Source organism: Vanellus vanellus, assembly GCF_965231255.1.
Source record: "Vanellus vanellus genome assembly, chromosome: 14".
Classification (NCBI taxonomy): domain Eukaryota; kingdom Metazoa; phylum Chordata; class Aves; order Charadriiformes; family Charadriidae; genus Vanellus; species Vanellus vanellus.
The window spans coordinates 15,409,720-15,429,592 of record NC_138919.1 but is presented as its reverse complement, the minus strand read 5'-3'; the positions used below and the strand labels follow the sequence as shown (position 1 = coordinate 15,429,592).

The following is a 19,873-nucleotide window of genomic DNA, read 5'->3' as shown; positions in this document are numbered from 1 at the left end:
TCATACATTCAACTATCTTTATCCTTTATTACCCAACTGTCCTATATTTGGGTTGTGGAGCAAATGCTTTTTTAGATACAGAGATTCCACAGCTGGCTTCAAGCACAGACATATCCAGCAAAAAAGTCTGATCTTGGGCACAACAAGCACTGCCAGGCTGCTTCCAGGGTCAGTTCTGTAACAGTTCAGCTGCCTTTGCATGATGCAGAGCTTGAGCTTATTAAATCCTGCTAAACCCGAGCTGGCTGTGCACAGCATCAGGCAACCAGACTCCAGCTGGCTTTATATTCCTGTTGTCTGGAGCTCACGGGAGCGCGAAGCCAGTTCAGGTCTAGCACAGCTAGCACAGAGCTAAACCAGAGACATGAGCTGACTGCTGTGGAACCGCCTGGCAGACCCTCTACCCCACACCCCAGCATTTCCAGAACTACATATTTGCTCCAGTACAGCTTGGTGCAATTTTTTCAAACCAGCATAGAGAGACTGGCATCATGCCAAAATAAGCAAGCCCTCCCTTAAACCTGAGGATTGCAGAGTGTAGTAAAAACATTTGAAGACTATCTGCAAAAAGGTTAAATAAAACCAGCACTGAGAACTAATGCTCAGACCCTGCCTAGAGCATTGGTTGCATCTGTTCCCCAATATTGTTATCATGCAGTTTTTCAGCTCCCATGACTCCCAGACTGTAGTTAAAATTGGACAAAAATAATAGGTTTAAGAATCCAAACTCGACATGAATTATTTATCAGACAAGGTTCTTACTTCATGATGTGATGTAGTCGTGGATCTGTGAATTGTGTGGTTCTGTTGTTATGATCTACAAAATATATTCTTCCTGAAACTGTACTCCTAACTTCCCAACCTGGAGGCAAAGGTCCTAGTTCATCACAATTCACACTGTTAAGGTCTCTAAGAAGAAAAGCAAACAAAATGTTAAAGCACTTTTGAAGTTAAGATGAAACCAGTTTACATTCAGGCGAGAGGGGGCAATGAATTTGGTGCTCAGTGATTCTAGGCTATGAGAATCTCTGGAAGGACAGAATAGCTATTTTAATGCTGTCTTTTTAGAATCCTCAGTCTAAACAATGCAACTCCCTATGTATGCCTGGTACACAGACAGAACGGTAAATCAGCAAAACACCTTCTGTATTTGAAAGGCTTTGAAAGTAACAAATTCATACATCTTAAAAGTAACCTCAATATGCAATGTCATCATTTAGGTGACGTCAGGGCTTCTGAGGGCTGTAGGAGGAGGAAGAGACTTTTTTTGTAGCAAAAATTTCACACAAAAATTCCCAGTAACACCAACGTGATCTACGTGCAGAAAACCAAACAATTAAGCAAAAGCCTCTGCACCACCCACTGTCTCCAAACACCCAGTAAGTTAAGAGGCTAAAGCAGCCAAATACTAAAATCACCCAAAAGAAAAAAATCCACCTCTTTAATTAGGCAAAGTTAGAATCCCAACTATTTGACTTATAAACCACTGAGTAAGGCTTTACCAACACATTCACCTCTTTAATCTCAGATAAATTTTGGGTATCATTCTAAGGGCTGCTAAAGGTAGTCGCTCACTTTCAGGTAGTATTTGAATTCAATACGTAGAACATATTTACACCTAGAAAATTGAAAACACTTATGGTCCCAGCCACTTAATAGAGGAAAACACTAAGAGTGGCACGAAAAGGAAGGAGGGAAACCTGAAGATTAGTTTTAGACAGAAAAGCTATTGTTCAGTAAAGTATTCTCGAGACAGCTGGCATGGATTCATCTGTTATCCAGGGCTGAAGACACCACTCTATATATTCCCTTACCTAAATCTAACCATGCCTCATCAGTATAAATGAGGAAACTGAGAGACTTTAGAAAGGTAGAAACACTTTGTACACCAAAGGCTTCATGAGTGTCACCATGAGTATAAGCCAGCAGGGGACAGACACGCAGGCAGACAGACAAGCCTTTTGTTAGGCTCCTTAAAGAAGATTATGGTTGTGACCATTTGTTTCAATCAGCTGTGCATCTGAAAGTACTTTAGAGATCTGATTACATCAAGTTTTAGCCTACATCTGTGCTAAATGCCAAGGTTACGTTTGTGCACTGCAACTTAGTAGTAAGAAAGCCACCTTTAACTAAAACAAGAGTGACCTGTGACTCACAAGACATTGTTGTGTCCACTGACATTGCTGGTCCTGAAAACCAGGCTCTAAGATTTGCTGAGAGAAGCAGCAATACCTTCCATTAAGCCGACCAGCATCACTCGAAGAAGAGACAAGGCTTTGGGCACACAAGCCTGACATGAGTGACATGAAGAATGAGCATTGTCATTTCTTCTTCCAACGATACCAGCTAATCTACCATCAGCTATTTTCTCTCAACTTTATTTTTCATATCCTTCCACATACTGTGGTTTTATCAGCAATCTTGCCTGCACCACTTGATATCATTTTTCTAATATCCTGTATCGCATTCAAGTATTATCCAGCCAGCGCAGCAGCTGAAGAGTTACAAGCTTTGTGTTTCACTCTTGAATCTAGTGTGCAGGTGGTCCAGTGAAACAGCCCAGACTCAGAGCTCCTCAAGGAAGAGCGCCAGACCTTAGTCACAAAGATCTGGATTAACTGCAGGTTAAGGTTTAAAGAGGCTTTACTAAATTAATCATGTGGAGGACTCAGATTTTCTAGCTGCAAATCATTGGTCTAAAGCACAAAAAAAAACCCAACACCACTTCAACTTTAAAGATGACAAGTAATCTCTGCCTCAGTTATACATAAGTGAGCCCTATTAGAGCAAAAGTTACAAGTTCAATACTCAAGAAACAATGGATTTAAGAAAGTAAAGTAGTCACTTTTTCCTTCAATTTGCTGTCCAAACTGTTTTCATAGAAAAAAAAAATTAATTTTCCCTTTTGTTTTAAATGATTCACAAGTAGATAATTCTTTCTTTCAAAAAATGCATTCCTTAATGATTGGTGAAAAGGTAACTCGAATGATCCAAAATTACTCCTCTGCTTGTAGCTCTCCCTTTACATTTAGACAGGTCATTTCACAGATTTTTGCTCTTAAAGATTCAGCTTAATGCCACACACACATGAAAAAAAACTGACTCTAACTATAAATACATACCTCGGTATCCTAGGGTCATGCCATGTGCTAACTCCAGTCTGTGTGTGCAAAAAATAAACCTGTCCCTGTACCGTTGTTCTTTGTTCTATGAAAAGGGAAGAAAGATCATTCTTAATTACAAATCTGAAAAAAAAAATCAGAATCAACAGTTTGTTCAAAGCTATTAGCACGTTATCTTCTTGTCAGAGCTAGGAGAAAGTACTCGAGCCATCCCACCCGATCTCTTGCAGCACGGACTGTTTTGTCTTTAAACACTGTCTTCACAAGTTTACTTTGACTACACATTTCAGTGTTCTCTTGGAAACTCACAAATACGTGCACCAGTATCTTGTAGTTTGCATTTTTATTTTTAGATTTTGAGGCAACCCAAACCCCCAAACTGGATTTCCTGACTCCTAGATTTGGTGTGCTCTTTTCCGAGATTTAAATGCTCCTTCATCTTATCCTTCCTAGTCTTCTGTACTACTGGCTGCTTTGGTGCTTTTCTATTTTCCTGATCTTTTCTCAAATGTGGGCTCAAACCTACACAACATGCCAAGGGGGAAGGAAAAAATAGGATTACTGCTCTAGTTTAAAGAGCTTTTTACATTCATTCTCCCTAGATACACAGCCAAGATTAGCAGTGCATTTTCTGTAACAGCATCATGCCACAGACTCATGTTTAATTTACCATCAACCTCTCAGTGTATCCTGGCGTAGCCAACTGCTAATTAGCCAATCTCAAACTCCCATCTGCGCTGCTTAGTTCCTTTTCCAAGATGCAGACCATTAGATGCACGTGGATGCTGCATGTTCTAACAGGTAAACCACATCTATATATTAAAACGGGAGCATTTTTCTCTTAAGTCTTTTGAAAAAACCCTCAATTTTATAGTTCTGGAAAAAAACCCTTACCGTAGCCTTCTGGCAAGTCAGGCGACTGGTGACCATGCGGTCTGTTCTGAGGTGTCTGTACATGACCTCTGACTTCAGGAGTCCGAAGTCGCTGTGCCTGAAGCCTCTGATCCTGACTGGGGGACTCTACGAAGCGACAGTTGCCTCCGCCAGCAGCCCCTGTACTGTCTGTATACGGTGCTGGTTCTTCCATAAAACAGCTCAGTGGCCTTCCCGGACCGGAATCTTCATAAACCGTTCTGAAAATGGGGAAACTTCAAGAGTTTCCATCACAAGAGAAGTGAATGCAGAAATAACCGTTCCCTCTCCCTCTCTCTCCATTACTCCAAGTACTGCAACTTTTAACCCAAGACATGGCACTTCCTTAATGTTTTTATACCCCAAATTTCTCATGGAAGTGCCAGAAGCACTAGTTACAAAAAATATCAAGTTTAGCTTATTTTCTTCAAGGAAGTATCTAGCTATAACCTGATAAATATTCCCAGGCAATGTATTAGTCACACTGATACTCAATATTTCTAGTGTTAATTACATTCTTTCCACCTATAAACCATTTTTTTTTCTAATTAAGTGTAAAGAAAACAATTCTTACCCTTCATTCTCCAAAAGCCCTCTACAGTCTACTACAGAACCTCCTGTACCTATTCTGTCCCGTGTCTGTAAACTGACTGAAATAAAAAGAAGAAACACAATTAATAATAAAAGAACAACTGTTCCCTTAAAAACAACATAAAGCCAAACAACCCACATTTATACCGGGTAAAATATTAAGGAAAACTACATCCTACGCACAAGAGCATACCATTTACCAAAACTCCCTCTATAACCCCAAAGCATTACTGATTTTCTAAAAACGGAGAAGAGAAACCAAAGACATCACCACATCAAAACTTAAACTGAGTCTATTTCTATAAATATCAAATGTGTCAGGTTCTACATCTGTGTTTCATGAGGATCCAGCAAGGTAAGCTGGAAAGAAATAACTCACCACTAGATGTCATTGTTACAGTGAGAATTTGAGGTTTGCTAACTATGTATCAATGAAAAGCTTGGGTTGGGTGGGGGGCAGAAAAACGGGGTAAAATGGGTTAAATTAGCCGTAAAACTAGCACTGCCTTGTTGAAATTTAGAAACGGGTTACATGAGTCGAAGGTATTATAACAGCAGTTTGCAAGATTTCTTTTAACTGCTCCAGATCCTTTTTTCCACATAAGATTCTCTTTGCCTGTCCCCTTGGTCCAAACGCAATCAGCTTCACAACAACATTTACCCTTCCAGAGCTGCATTAGAAACCTTGCCAGACGCATTCCCTCTTTTTAATATTGTTTCCCATTATCAACTGAGAGAAAACAAACTCCTACGTAGGAGTACAACAAAAATGTTCAGGTTATGCAATTTAATCCCATTAAAGTCAGAAGAAACAACACAGAAAAGGCACGGGAGCAATAATGACTCTGGGCTTCTTTTTTAATACAACGTTTGTCCGTATAGTGTATTTACCCAAGAAGATGAAAGTTTGGCCGAGAGTATTCTTACCCACTATTTGGCCTCGTACAGCATCGGTATCTGTGGGATTTAATTTGCATAGATCCAAACGCTGGTCTGCAAATGAGAATTGGAAAGATCAACAAAACACTGGGGAGGGCTGGGTGGGAATACTATTCACTACTCAGAGACAAGGCACAGAAGGCTACTGATTGCGCCGGGTAGGAATTGCTCTTACATCCAGTATCTTTTAGCCTGCTGATGGCATTGGAGAGGAGTCGGACACACCCCAGGAAGCCAGCTCCCTGTTTCTTGTGGATTTTTTTATGGTTCCATACACTGATGGTTATGGAATCTGTCTTCCCAACATATCTAGAAAAATACATATTAGAAGAGTAATTTTAGAAAAAAGAACCTCTTTTTACTCCACAGAATTTATGTGTTATTTGGTACAAATTCTGGTACATTTTAGTACATCGGTCACGCTGTTTTAGTAGAAACACAGAAGTGCTTAAGCCTGAAATGGTGTTATTAATGAATTACTGTGCTGTGATTTCACACAGCATGTTAAATCGATATTGCTGCAGCATGAATTTAGCTACAGACAGCCTCATTAAAAGCTATACAACAAGCTGATTAATGTACAAAACTATACAATTTATGGTTCTAATAATTTCAAGAAAATAAATCACTACAACAAGGACAATCTTTTGTAAAAGCTGGACTGCGCTGCTCCAGCAGAGCTTACTCTGAGCAATTGTGCTGTGTACCTGACACACAGGTATTTCCAAATTCAAACAACTAAAAGCAAAGTACCACTCCTTTATTAACAGGTAATTTCTTGTTGCAAAAAAATCAGTCCTCCTCAGCAAATGTGACTCTTCTTGCTAACGTAAAATGAAGTTGCGGCGCTAACCCTCGCATGCCATTTACTAGATAAATCTCTGGAATAGTTTTTACTTATGACCTCGCAAACAACTCACAGATCGTAATGCTGGTTCCATTTGGGGTCCAAAGTGTTCTTCACAGTGTCAGTTGAATGGCACTGACCTGACCCATCAACAACTATTTTTGCAAATGGGTCAGGAAGCCCTGTGGAAGGGAAAAGGTGCTATTAAAAAATAATACTTTTTTGGTTGTTTCTTCCAAGATAATGCTATCATGAGCTCCTGCTTGTGTGTCATCTCCACCCCCACCCCCCCCCCGACAGGAAAGTTGCCATTTCCTAAAACTATTTTAGTAAATCCAAAATCGAGAATTGAGTTCCTAATTAGGTAATGTACTTCTGTCATAGAGATTGATATCTGCCATAAATTGCAAAAGTTTTTGGAAAACAAAAGGTTAGACTAGCTCAATTCAACAGCGCATACCCATGCAGACTAGTAAGTAGGCATTTTTATGAAATCCTTAAAGTAATCTCAAGACTGCAGCACCGGGGTACTTTACTCGTGCCCCTGGCATGCTTTACCAATAGAGCCATCTTCGAGACGGATGCTCTTGGTACCCCGCACACAGAATTGTAAGCGGCAACCTGTTTGTGGTCCCATCAGCTGGACTTTCAACTAGAATTTGTGACTCCTTGGTCTTTCCAGTCCTAGAGTCTACACTATCTAAATAAAACTGAGGGTAACATCTCCTCATGTAGTAATGCAATGTTACTGCAAGAACGGAATCACAGAACAAATGACAAACATAGATGCGCCACGACAGTAATGCACAATCTACAAATAAATCTGATTAATCAAGAGCAGAAGGTTATACAATTAGGGCATACTTACTGAAGAAATCTTTCTTTGCAAGATTCTTGGCACATAATACTGCAAAAGAAAATATCAGATAAAGAAATCTTAAAACCACAAAAAATACCCCAACCTTTCCGGCAATCGTACCAGCCACAATACTACCTGATCATAATTCATAAAAACCACCCAAATATTAAATGTGAGCTTTGTTTTCTTTATCTGTGACTGGAATATGGATTTACATAAAGAAAAGAATTCCTTTGCTTTTGTTCTATTGTTACAATATACAGAAGGTTTAATGAACGTCCCTTTCTGTTAAAACCTCCTAGTTTTCTACACTGCATGCTTACGCAAATGCTAAATCAGAACTTTGATGTGTTGTTTCAGAACCCACTCATCGCAGAACAAGGACTAAACAGTTTCTGAACCAAGAATGGTTTTGGGACTCCTGGAGGAGACCTCTACACTAAGTACCATCAAATGCAGTGCAACCTCCTGCTCTTCGCACACAAAAAGTACATGATACATCATAGAAACAAACCATGGGAGCGCTACAGGTGTGCTAGAGCAGCATAAACATTTTGCAAAGGCAAAACGGTTTTGGGGTAAGTATGACAGGACCTCACTCAGAAGAAAAAAAATAGAGTGAAAAAAAAAAATTGCATCAATATGTTTTCCTTTGAAAGGGCCACAAATGAGACATCATTTCCCTCTCTCCAATTCTACAAAACAGCCCAGTAGTTCAAGCAAAAATTAGATCAGGAAACTCACATCAATCTCCATTTCTACTAGGTTTATTACCAGCTACAAGCCTAATTTTGCTTTTCAATAAGGACTGCTCAGTACGATCTCAGCAATCCAAGTTGTTCAGCATCCATTAAACTCTTATAAACTCTTACAACAGGCCAGGAAAAATAACTACAGAGCCAAAGATGAAAGTATTAGAGCTCTAACTCATCTAAAACTAGGATCCAAGAGAGGAAGATAAGTGTAAAAGGCCTAACTATTTTTGGAGGTAGTCTCTTTTCCACCCAGTTCTGATCTTTCAGCATGAGAACGAACACTCAGAAGATGCTCTAATGGCCGTTTCCCCCGATAGGGACCCATTCTCATCTCTCTCTTGCCTCGCTCCTGACTCACACTCAGTCTCACCGTAACTCTGTATTAGGGAAAGGGAAGACATGGTAGCAAAAATACGGGAATAAATATTTACTTTTTTTTTTTTTTTTCTTTTACACCTCTCAATCCCAGAGCAATGTTCCGCACCTAACATAGCTAGCAGAAAAAAAACGTCTCACCTCACATGCCAAGCAAACAGACCAAAGAAGTCCACTATTTAACCCAGATGTTCATGGAAAAAAATACACAAATTCTCCATCTTAGTAATAATTAAAGCAGCCGCACCAGAAAACTATTTTTAGAATGGATTAAAAATTACTTATTTCTTGCATTGGCAAACTGCTGAAAGCTGCTCTTGGGTTTTTTTGGTGGTTTTTTTTTTTTTTTTTTTTTTTTTTTTTAACAACTGACTGAAAGAGAGAAGTCTGCAGGACTATGGCAATTCAATTTGAAACAAAACAGGATTACAGAATCGCCATCCGCTGTTCTATGGAGGCACGACAGAGCAACCTTTAATTTCCTCTTCCTGTTGTGAGGAAAAAAATACCAGAAAAACAGAGAATAAGTACAGGTAAAATCAGAACTTGTATGTTCTAGGACTAGCCAAGAGGAATTTTAAAGTTCCTGTGAGCAGTGGAGCTTTTATTTTTATTTTTAAATCAAATAACTCATTTTACTTCCTCATCCCCAATTTTAAGAATACATTATTGAGCTGGAAAAGTATGCCATCTGTAACTATATCTGCATATAGTCTGACTATATAATTATTACCTTTATTCTCTGATTCAGGTGTGCTTTCTGGAGCTAACTAGCAGCTTAAGTTTCTAAAGCTATTACTGAAGCATTACCTTTTTTTTCATTTAACTCTTTTCCCTCTGCCATGGGCTTTCTGTCTACAGTAGATGAGCATGGCTGCCAATTTTCCAGTTGTAGCCTGTGAAACCCTCAATTTTCGGTTGCAAAAATCATTACTCTGCCTTGTAAGAAAAATATTGGCACAGCGGCTAATAACCGAAATAAACCTTTATGGAGCAATCTCCAGAATCAGGCTGCCCGCGATGGACCGTTGGCTCTGTTCCACTATTTGCACGGTTAAACCCACTAGAGCAAAGAATATTTCCAAGCGCTCTATCGCTTAAAAGCCATAGATTTCTAAATTCCAGTAAAGAAACAGGTGACAAAGGTCAGCAATGGGAGAGCTGGATGTGAAACCGCGCCAGCGGCGGAGCAGACGGCCTCTCCCTGCTCTGTAAAGCTGGGTATGTGCCAGCTTTGCTTTTTAAATGCATTGTCTCCAACAGGACTCCAGCGAGCCTGCCAGCAGGATCCGACCACTGCTACTTCCAGCCCCAAAACCTGTGAACTCGGGTAGATTTAGCTACAAAGGCTTAAAAAGTTACTCCTTTCATCCCTGCATCAGAGGCGGTGTAGGAGAACGGGCGCTTATCTGCAAACCAGGCAACTGAGACGCGCTCTGCACAAACCCCGTCTTTACCTACTTTCCACCTTTCCAAAGGGCTTTTTCTTTTCGTTTGTCTTTCTTTTAAGCAAGAAAGGTTTCGGGCTTGTCGGCAGGAGCAATCTGCCTGCATTTGTTGCAACATTACAAAAGGCACTAATTCTCCTGACTTGGGCATTCACGTTCTGCCTTCTCAAAGTCAACCGACTTGTTTCAGCTTGACATAGTATTTGTTTATACTCCGCTCTGGATTGCTGCACAGCACTGAAGAACTATTTTTTATTTTTTGTTTAATACAACAGATCCCAAACAACACTGAAACAATGTCTTTACATCTAGATTGCAATATTTATAAAGGGATGGGATTTTTTTTTTTTTTAGGTACCTGACATTATTGAGATAATTTCAAAGGCCAAATTAGCCAGCTGGGTAAAGTACTAGTGTGAAAGCATATTTGGCAGGAGGTGAAGAAAGGACGAGCCTTATACAAAGTCAGTATTCACCCTAGGGATGTCTTCAATGCAGATGTAACTTGAGCGAGTCGAGCGGTTCCTCTGCCAGCCCCCGGTTGTCCACCCTGTTTCCAAAGCAGAAATGAATCATCTGCTGTGGTTCAGGAGGTGCCGCAGGAGCGAGCTACAGACGGGTGTAGTAAGGAAAGCAGGGAACGGCCCCAGTGGCTGAACAACCCAGCCGAGAATTGCATCAGAAAGCTGCCGCTTCATCACCGAGACACCTCTCTCTGCAGCCAGACCAACATTTTCACCAAGCAGGCGGAGAAAGACGGGATTCCTCATCCTCCCGTACGAGGAACCATTTCAAACATCCCCTGAATATGCAGACCCAGCCTACAAAATCAAAGCCGTGGTGCGCACCTTCCTCCTCCCGAACTGCCAGCGCTCAAAGGATGGCTGCGGGTCTGCGAGAGAGTCCTCCCGCCGCTGGCCCTGCACCAACACCGCGTTTACTCACACCCAACACACCCCGTCCCGGAGCACTGCGCTCAGACGCTACCCCGATCCTCAGCTGCCCCGTGCTGAGATGCTACAACTGTTTTCAGCTGCACGGTGTAAAAACGAGTTAGTTGTGTTTTGGGACTGGGAGGGGGGAAGGAAAAAAAAAAAAAAAAAAAAAAAAAGCGATGAAAGTATTCTGTAGGTCCCAGCCTGTACCAATGCAAAATAGCAGGCAAATTTGCAGCTGGGACCGCATGCATTCACACTCTGAGTTACAGGTAAGAGCCTCCTTGCTCAAATTAAGGACTTTTACGCACGGAAAGGATCTGAGCTAACGAGGGCCTTCAATTTAGTACTCGAGTTAGTTTTGAAGACACGACAAACCAGCAGCACGTCCACCTCTTCCTTAGGAAAGGGAGGGGAAGGTCGTAGCGAACGGTGGTAGCGCATACGCCTTTCAGCCATCCCTGGCCTTCCCTTTGATATTCCGGGTTAATCATTTGTGCTTGTGCAAACAGGCAGCTGGATTCCGGGATATATTCGTTTTCCTTTCTGACAGAAGATAAACACAGGCCAGCAGGCGGATGACGTAGAAAGGACTTTATTTAATATTTACTTCTGTGCAGACCATCTTTAATCAGAGATATGTAGCATAATCATTAAAAGCATCACAGGTTGGGTGGTTTGTTTTAAGATATAAGCGAGAAGCAAAGAAGCACAATGAGGCTTCGGAGGTGAGAGCAATAAAAATCTTAGCATAAAATGAAACTAAAGTTACTGCACACCATTGAAAAATAAAAAAAGGCCAAAAAGCAGGTCAAATTTGATGCATCCAAGTAATGGAAACATCTCCATTAATGGTTAAAAGTCTGCCTGGCTTTTGACTTGTGAAGCTGGTAACCTGCGTTGGAGGTAGCGTTGCTCCAGTTCTACGGTACCACAGCGGGACAGGCCCCTGGGTACACTGGTTACAGGCTGGTTTCCACAGCAAATATTCTGCCATTCTGAAAAACACTTTTCAGAAGGCTGCACGGCAAAAATAATGTCCTTGAAGTGTAAAAAAAGCTTAAAAAAAAAAAAAAAAAAAAGCAAACATCAGCTCTTTACCACACACTGCTCTAACGCCCCAAAGCACTGTGGCCCACAACTAAAAACTTTGCTGAATCTGTTATGTGAAATCACGTCTCGTCCAAATGGTTCAGTGTATTTTGTGGAAAATACTCTGAATACCATAAGCCACCCCTTCCGAAGTGCCTTTACGAATGACTCTGCTTACCGTTCCTCTTCTCTGCACATAACTTTAAATGAGACTTCACTGCAGATAAATGTCTGGTTTTATTTCTACTAGTAGGCAACTCATGACTGTTTTAAGTGATCTGTTTTTTTTTAAGGATGATAATCATTTATGCTTGGTAGGGTACACAAGAAAGTGTTTAATGGGAAAGGAAAGATGGCTAAAGGCACCAAGTGTGTAAAAACGCAGTTTCTTTACAGCTAGCCACATCACTGAACTGAAATATACCACTTTATTCACAAATTGGAGTTGAAATTGTCACCACAAAGGCCAAGGTTTCTATTCTAGTCCTTTTCTTGTTTGCTTTAGGAATACTTTTGGTCTTCCTCTCCGTCTGCTTGAGACTGAAAGGCATAAATCCACAGACTGCTTTAACTTCTCAGCAACCGAATCTGAATCACTGCAGCACCTAGCATGCAGAAGATAAACAAAACCGAAGTCTTCCGTTACGTTTTCCAAATAAACCAATTAGCTGTACAGAACTAATTTTATACTGCTGTGTACATTGAGTAGCCTTTACTAACGATCTTAGCATCGTGGTGCCAACGAGCTTTGCAATCTGACACGTAAGCCACCCAAAAAACCCCCGAGACCCTTCAGACTGCAGGACCAGCATTCGTCATGCCCTGACATTGGAAGACTCTGCCCGAACTCATGCGAAAACAGACCTTGACTACCAGATTAAAGCAATGCTTCATTAAAAAACCCCCTCAGTTCTCAAAGAGTTGCTAGATTTGATACACGAAGCCTTTTTGTGGCCCTTTTGTGTAGGCTGCAGTAAAAATCAAAGCCTCTTTTCAAGGCATGCTTTCCTCGTGGGTTGAACTTGGCTTCGTGTAGCCAGTTGCAAACACTAGACAACTTTGAAGAGATCTTCAAAAAACCACACACCCAGAAAAGCCATTTTTATTAGTCCATTAACATGTCATTAAAGTATCTACTTAGCCAGGAACCAAAATTCCATCCTACCTAAGCAGAAACCCGTCACGAACAAGAGTCAGCCCTCGTAGTGCAAACAATACCAAGTTGACAAAACAGAAGAGTTTCATCTCCAGGATTCCTAAGTACTCAAACTGAAAAATCCTCCTGGGTACTGACCAACAGTAACTCTTCATACGCACACCAACAAGGGCTGATTTAGCCCTCAATAACATAAATAATTAAAAAAACCCCACAGTACAGGACTATTGGAAGAACAAGGTTCATTAAATTCCCAGTTAACTGCGACCACGTGCAACACAAGACCAGTAAAACAAGTTTAAGAATGAACTGATTGAGATGTAAAACTTGGAGAAACACTAAGAGTTATGGAATTAGTTGAAGAACTTTGCAGGGATAAAAAAGGGAGATCAATAGGAAGCTGAATGAATGCTGATGTACAGAATCAGAGAAAGGCACACAAATCAGAGAAGTGGAAATAAGCATATCCAATTATCCCTCGTACTAACTTTTCTCTCTTCTTCCACTTCTGCTCACCCAGAACAAATGCCTGATATAAAGGCCACCTCCCAGATTAAATCTTTCATTAAATCCTAGCTATTACATCAGTTTTCTTACAACTTTGCTATGCCTTCCTCTAATCCAGGCCAAGAACCTTCTCATACTCTCTACAGTCTCCTGTTTCCTAGCTAGAGATAAACCCCAAGCATCCCCGACTGCTTGTGTCTTACAGCCATGCCCTCAGCCCAGCCTCGGCCCAGCTACATGAAGTTCCTGCTTCTCACTCAAATTGTACTTCCAGGGGCTTTTTTTATTTAAGTTTATTTTTTTAGGGCAAACCTGTCATAAACTGCTGCTTCACCACCTTCAGCTAACCGTTCTTCTTGGCCCTACAATGACCGCTCAGCTGTAAGAAATACAGCCAGAGACACTGGGGCAAGAGCGAGACCGTAACTGGTGAAGCCACCTCTGTCATCAAGAAGATGGCCTTGAAGCACCGTCTTCCCTCACGTCCTCACATCTTTTCTTTGCAGACTGTCTCTCAGCATGTCCAAAGCACAACCACTTTCTAAGAGAACTGGAATTCAAGAGGTAAGTCAGTTATTGCTATCTCCATTTTACAGCCATTCCCAAAAAACACCCTATCAATTACACAATTTTACCAAATAAAACATTAACAGAATATAAAGTCATTTACATCCACTGTATGGTTTTCAAAACTCAGTCCTCCACCCCCACCAACACATTTGCCAGAACCACAACCAAGTGGAGTAGTAATTTCATAGAGAGAGATTTCCCGAACACAGACAAGTTCCTCCTTTGTTGAAGTGCCCACAAATGGTCTTCCAACTCTCTGAAAACAAGGTATACGCTCAGCTTCAGCTATAGCATCAGCTTCTGTATACACTAGTAAGAAATAGAAATATCTGGAAAGAACTCAAAATTTCTGTTAAAACCACACAGAATAATATCCTGCTCTCAGGGCAAATACAATCTCTTAGCTGACTGCTAAACAGAACTATTTCAATGACAAAATTCCTGCTGGAAATACAAAATGGCATTTTACATTTACTCCACACTTCATTGTGCAAGTTGTAGTTACTGGGATCAACACAATTCTGCATTTCTTCCCTTACACCTCTTCTGTCCCCAACCACACGTGCCTGCATTGAATAATTCATATTTTCAAGCAAGCAGCGTCCATCAAGACAGGCTTATCTGCACAGCTTGCACATACTCGTGCTCACATTTTGAAACAGACCCCAATGTGCGCTGAGCGACATCATCGCCATAATAAAGTTAAAAACACACCATGAAACTATGTGCCTCAATTTTCTTAAATTACATTAGAACTAAGGAATAAATCCATGCTGAAATCTTAATACTTCGCTTTTATAGTTACCCAAGCACTGAGAAAGCATCTGGAAAAAAATTCCTGAAGCATGAAAAACATGTTCCTCCACCCACATGCACTCATAACTCAGATTCCAAACTGAATTTTACTAAGATTGCCAAAAATATTTTGCACTTTTAACACTTGGAGTTTTCAAAGGACCTTTTTCAAATCTCTACGAATGTCAACACCAAAGAGGCCCACAGACTCCACCTAACATTGCTCCCACCGGGTCCCAGGTGGAGCGGGGGGTCGAGCTCAAACCCAGCCCTGCTCCCGTACTCCCAGTAAACAAAAAGGCCCTTTCTAGAAATACTATCCAAATCCTCAGATGTATAGATTTGTTTCTCTGGAAAATGGTAGACGAACAACAGCGAATTACTAATCAAATACAGACACACACACCCCCCTGCCCAGAACACTCTAGATATTACTTAGGCAGAAATTACATATTAAATAGCTGACACTCCTCTAACGGAGAACAAGAGCCCCTGCGCAGCAGACTACTGCTCAGTCAGCATTTAATTTAGGTGTGTTTAATTTAACATGCCTCTGATCTCCACTTTCATAAGTTAAAGGTATAAAGCGTTAAACACCTTATTTTCATTACCAAAAAGACGCTTATAAGGGCTCTCCCATGCAGCTGATCATTTGCTTACTAATTCAGTACCTAAAAGGCTTTTCCAATAAATATTACGTTCACTATAAAAGACAGAAATTTAGATCCCCCTTCTTCCCAGATATTCTCTATGGGGCTACCTGCTACAACTATATGTTTTATAACCAGTTTGTGAGACTCAAGTTAGCAGTACATTTCTGTATTAGCAGCAGCTTTTTGTCCCCCCACAAAACACCATCCAATTAATGGCCTTAGAGCTTTTACAAGACATTCATTTCCTAAGTCCGGGAGGAAAACCTGCACAAGTGCTCTCTACCACTTTATAAAGGAGGAAAAAGTACAGAACAAGAGATCAAAACCAGAAGTGACACGCTAGCGGATGCTTACCGTGCACCTAGGATTAGTAGAAAGCTCAAGCAATCATACCAATTAAAATGGATCCAGCCTTGGGGTCCTGTCCATGGGACAAAACATTTTTGGAATTATAGGAACAGAAGACACGACTTTTGTAGTTTCTAACCCAGTATCATTTCCAGCTGTCTTCATATACATATCGTCTTGCCTCAAAATACCTGCCTGTTTTGCAAAAAGCAGAAAAGATGACTGACCTTCCACTGCAAAACACGTAAAAACTGTGAAAGCAGAGACCTCGCTATTGAAAATCTTGGCAAAGTTTGACTAGATACAGCCAAGCACCGTTTCAATACAAACACTGAATTTCTGTCAAACAGTAAAAGGTCTAAAACTTTCAAGCTAATATTAAGCATATTTTTCAGTTTAAAACCTAAACCATATGTTTTGTATCTCCGAAGAGTGGCTGGTATTTACAGCCCTTCACGTACAGGTAGTGTCAATATTTCAGCAAAACAATTTGAATGTTAAACACTATTGTAAAGGAGGAAAAACGAAAGCAATTTAACACATTCTCAATCTTAATTTAAGAACGGAGATTTGTTTTTCCAGACAGAACCAGTATTTAGCTCCTTTGATATCTTACTGCAATTAAATAAGGCACAAAATCAACTTTATAGGAACAAAATTTTCCAATGGTGATATTTTAATAAACAGTACAAAATTAGTGTCTGGTTTTCATCAAGCACTAAGTAGATTGCTTAAAAGCGAGAACATTGTTATTTAAAAAATGAATGGCGTGAAGTTATGTGTAAGTTGTAAACTATGTAAACTATTAGTTCATCCCATGAGGGCTTAAACGTATCAGTAGAAGAGTTTTAGTTAAACAATTCACATGGAACATTGCCTTAAAACTAAATATACGGGTTTGGCTCCGGTCAAAGTAGGAGTGCTCAACTCAGTGTTAAACTCAAGCTGCACTGCGAACCAAGAACCAGAAGCTGGCAAGACAATCGCTTAGGTGACAAGGATGCTGCTGATGTTGAAATTAACCGCCAGCAAAAATGAAAATAAGAAACAGCAAAGTTTGCCAGAGTAATTTTTAAAAGTTGCAGTTAAATGTATAAAACACTGATGACCATCATGGTCACAATATTCCAGAATCCACATTTTTCGTTCATTCTGAATCATTCAAGCGAAGAATCGCCAATACAGAAATTCCACAGAAAAAGAAAGTTAGCCTATAGAATATTAGATATATAAAAAGAACAAACCTCAGGAAAAACAGTGCACTGGGCACAAGCTGTTTTCTTTAACTGGACAATCTTGTAACAAGCAGTTGCTAGAAATCTACTGCAAAGAGTAACACTTACCAAGCGCCTCTTCTGGCATCACTAGCAACTTCAGTAACTGCTACCAGAACAAATTCCAACAGGTACTGGATGACTTTTCAAGAGGCACAGTCAACACCCCAAATTTTTTTTTTGCAAGTAAATGAAAAGCATTCTTTCTTTCAAGTACGGCATCAGTACTGTATCATTGCTTTAAAACCTCGGGTTCACTAATGACTTACAAACCTTCCCTAATTTTCTAGCGCATCTAGTTGTTTTCCATGCTCATATTTGAACCGAGTGCTTTTTGGCGTGTCTGGATAGAAACATAAAAAGCCTCAAGTTTTGCCATATAAAGCTTTTCAAAGCCATGGGCCTCACTCCCAAAGAAACTTTTTCATGCTCTTACAGCTTTTGCCTTCCTTATTTGCAAATCTGTTGTTCGTTTTGCGGTAAGCATGATAACAAACAGATGAGATGGAGTAGTGCTCGCTGAACAGACCACGAGCAAGCTCAGATTGAAAAATCAGGGCGGTGAAAGTCAATATTCAGCGAAGAGTTAACAGTGTACAAAAGCCTATGGCAATGAGTGCATTCTGTTCTAGGCTACTTAGCGAATGGACAGGCAAAAATTGAACCAGATGGAATAAATTCTGAAGTACTTCTTTCTTCCCATAGCTCCCCAGGCTGTCGTTATCAACCTGAGGATAACAAACATACAGAACAAGATGGAGCTGGTGCTGGAAAGAAGTGGCATAGCCTAATAGCCCATAATAAATGAAGTGTTGAGCCTAACTTGCATCTTAGTACTGAGGTGCTTTTAGTGTCTTGTGGGTAAAGCGTAGGATTTGCCCAAGCTAGATGGAATTAAAACATTCTACTAACTTCTCTTCTTGACAACTACCTTGATACCAGCTCTTGTACACGTAACGTTTACTGAAAAGTTTTAACCTCCATCCTTTTGCTGGATTTCAGCTGCTGTCAATACAGAACAGACAGTATAGACTACTGAAATAGGAAGACTGCATTTGTTTTAAAAATACTCAGTCAAGTGAAGCTATTATCGCAAAAAAAAAAAAAAAAAAAAGCCAAAGTTGTTCAAAATACCACCTGGATACCTTGCTGTAGCAAACCTGTACTAAAAAGGAGGTGAGCAGTTTTCTTTTTAGTCACACACAACTGACACCATATGTCCAGAAAGGAGCAGGGTTTTCTATAAAGCACAATCCAGGATTTTTTTTTCTAAGTCCACTCAGCTGGGCTGAGCAGAGCTTGGTTGTTGGTATGGACACAGCCATCCCACGATCGGCCCCTGCAGCCGCCACTGCCAGACCGGCGTTCTGCAGGAACGCTAACCACGAGCCTGTTAGAGCAATTCTGCGTACTGACATCGGGCAAAACACAGCCACACATGTATTTTTGTCTTCATTACCATTTCATATTCAAGTTATAGCCATCAGGTTCCAGATGATTCAAGAGGCACATGCAAAAAACTGGAAAAAATGACACCTTGGCTCTCTAGGTAAAATTTAAAAAAAATAATTCAGACTGATTAAGTGCTTTGCTACAGAAAGGAAAAAATTCCTTTAGTCATTTCCAATACAAAAGCTAAAATAAAGGTGCCAAGTTTAAATTCAGGAAGAGGAAAGAAAAACTGTGTTCCCCCAAATTAAATTCTTTGGCATCACTTCTGATTTTGAATAAAGTACATCAGCTGTTTTAGAATATTGTTTTTAATTCCTGGAAAATTTCAACTCTAAAATCTTCAGCAGTTTGTTTCATAATTATTCAGCCTGTTATAATCCCTTTCAACATCAGCCCAAGATGTTACAAATGGCCCTCCACTTTCTTTATACATTTTTTTTTCATTTGTTCAGAGCGCTGAGCTTAAACCCTCCTTTTTTACAAATGAAAAAGCACAGGAGGCACCAACTGCACAAGTGTGTTTACGAAGGGCACACGCACTACTGCGAGATACCTGCCAGTCAATAAGCTCATCTCGGGTTATTAGCCCGGGCCCCGCACCAGCACCGCTGAACTCACTGGGGTGCGTGGGGAGCGGGAGGTGACAGTGGTGGCACCAGTTAACGGGAAAGGATGGGGGTGTGTATTTGTGTGCAGGAATAAGGAAGCTGTGGCAGAGGGGGAAGGAGAACAGGATAGAAACGAGGCTTGTTCCAAAAAAAGACTGCAATTACAGAGATATTAATAGCTTTTGGAAGCCAAATTTTTATCATTCATTCACCTACTTTTGTTCTTTCTATTAACCCCAGTAGAGAATCACTATTTTCTTCTATAGCTCATTTGTCCATCTGTTGCAGGAAAAACATCCCTATGTAACAAACTTGCCAAGGAATTAGTATGAAAGCTTTTATGTAGAGAAAACCATTCTGATTTAATAACCAGTCCTATTTAAAAGTTACAATGAGAGAATGATGCATAAGAGACTTTTTTGTTGTTGCCAGTTATACAGTAAGTCTTGTCAACGAGAAGCACATACACACACTCTTTACAAGCCACCTAATCACGTATTAGTCACACAAGTGGTAAATCCCTAAAAGCACTTTGGCTCGGGTCATGCAAATGCTGGATGAACCAAGTTACATCAGTTCTCATCTGATTTCCAAGCAATGAGCTGCACGTGACTGCTGCTCTGCCCGAGGAAATG

General features: G+C 40.5%; 1 protein-coding gene across 2 annotated transcripts in view; it reads right to left on the bottom strand.

The window, feature by feature from the left end:
* SMURF1 (SMAD specific E3 ubiquitin protein ligase 1) overlaps positions 1–19,873 on the bottom strand; it is a gene marked incomplete at both ends in the record, with an annotated part of 44,778 nt that overhangs the window by 10,099 nt on the left and 14,806 nt on the right. For both annotated transcript variants that reach the window (XM_082490319.1, XM_082490320.1), the window contains 8 exons: positions 763–909; positions 3,123–3,207; positions 4,017–4,255; positions 4,609–4,684; positions 5,553–5,618; positions 5,740–5,873; positions 6,485–6,593; positions 7,280–7,318. In XM_082490319.1, the coding sequence (XP_082346445.1) occupies positions 763–909; positions 3,123–3,207; positions 4,017–4,255; positions 4,609–4,684; positions 5,553–5,618; positions 5,740–5,873; positions 6,485–6,593; positions 7,280–7,318 (895 nt within the window). The remainder of the gene's footprint in view (positions 1–762; positions 910–3,122; positions 3,208–4,016; positions 4,256–4,608; positions 4,685–5,552; positions 5,619–5,739; positions 5,874–6,484; positions 6,594–7,279; positions 7,319–19,873) is intronic.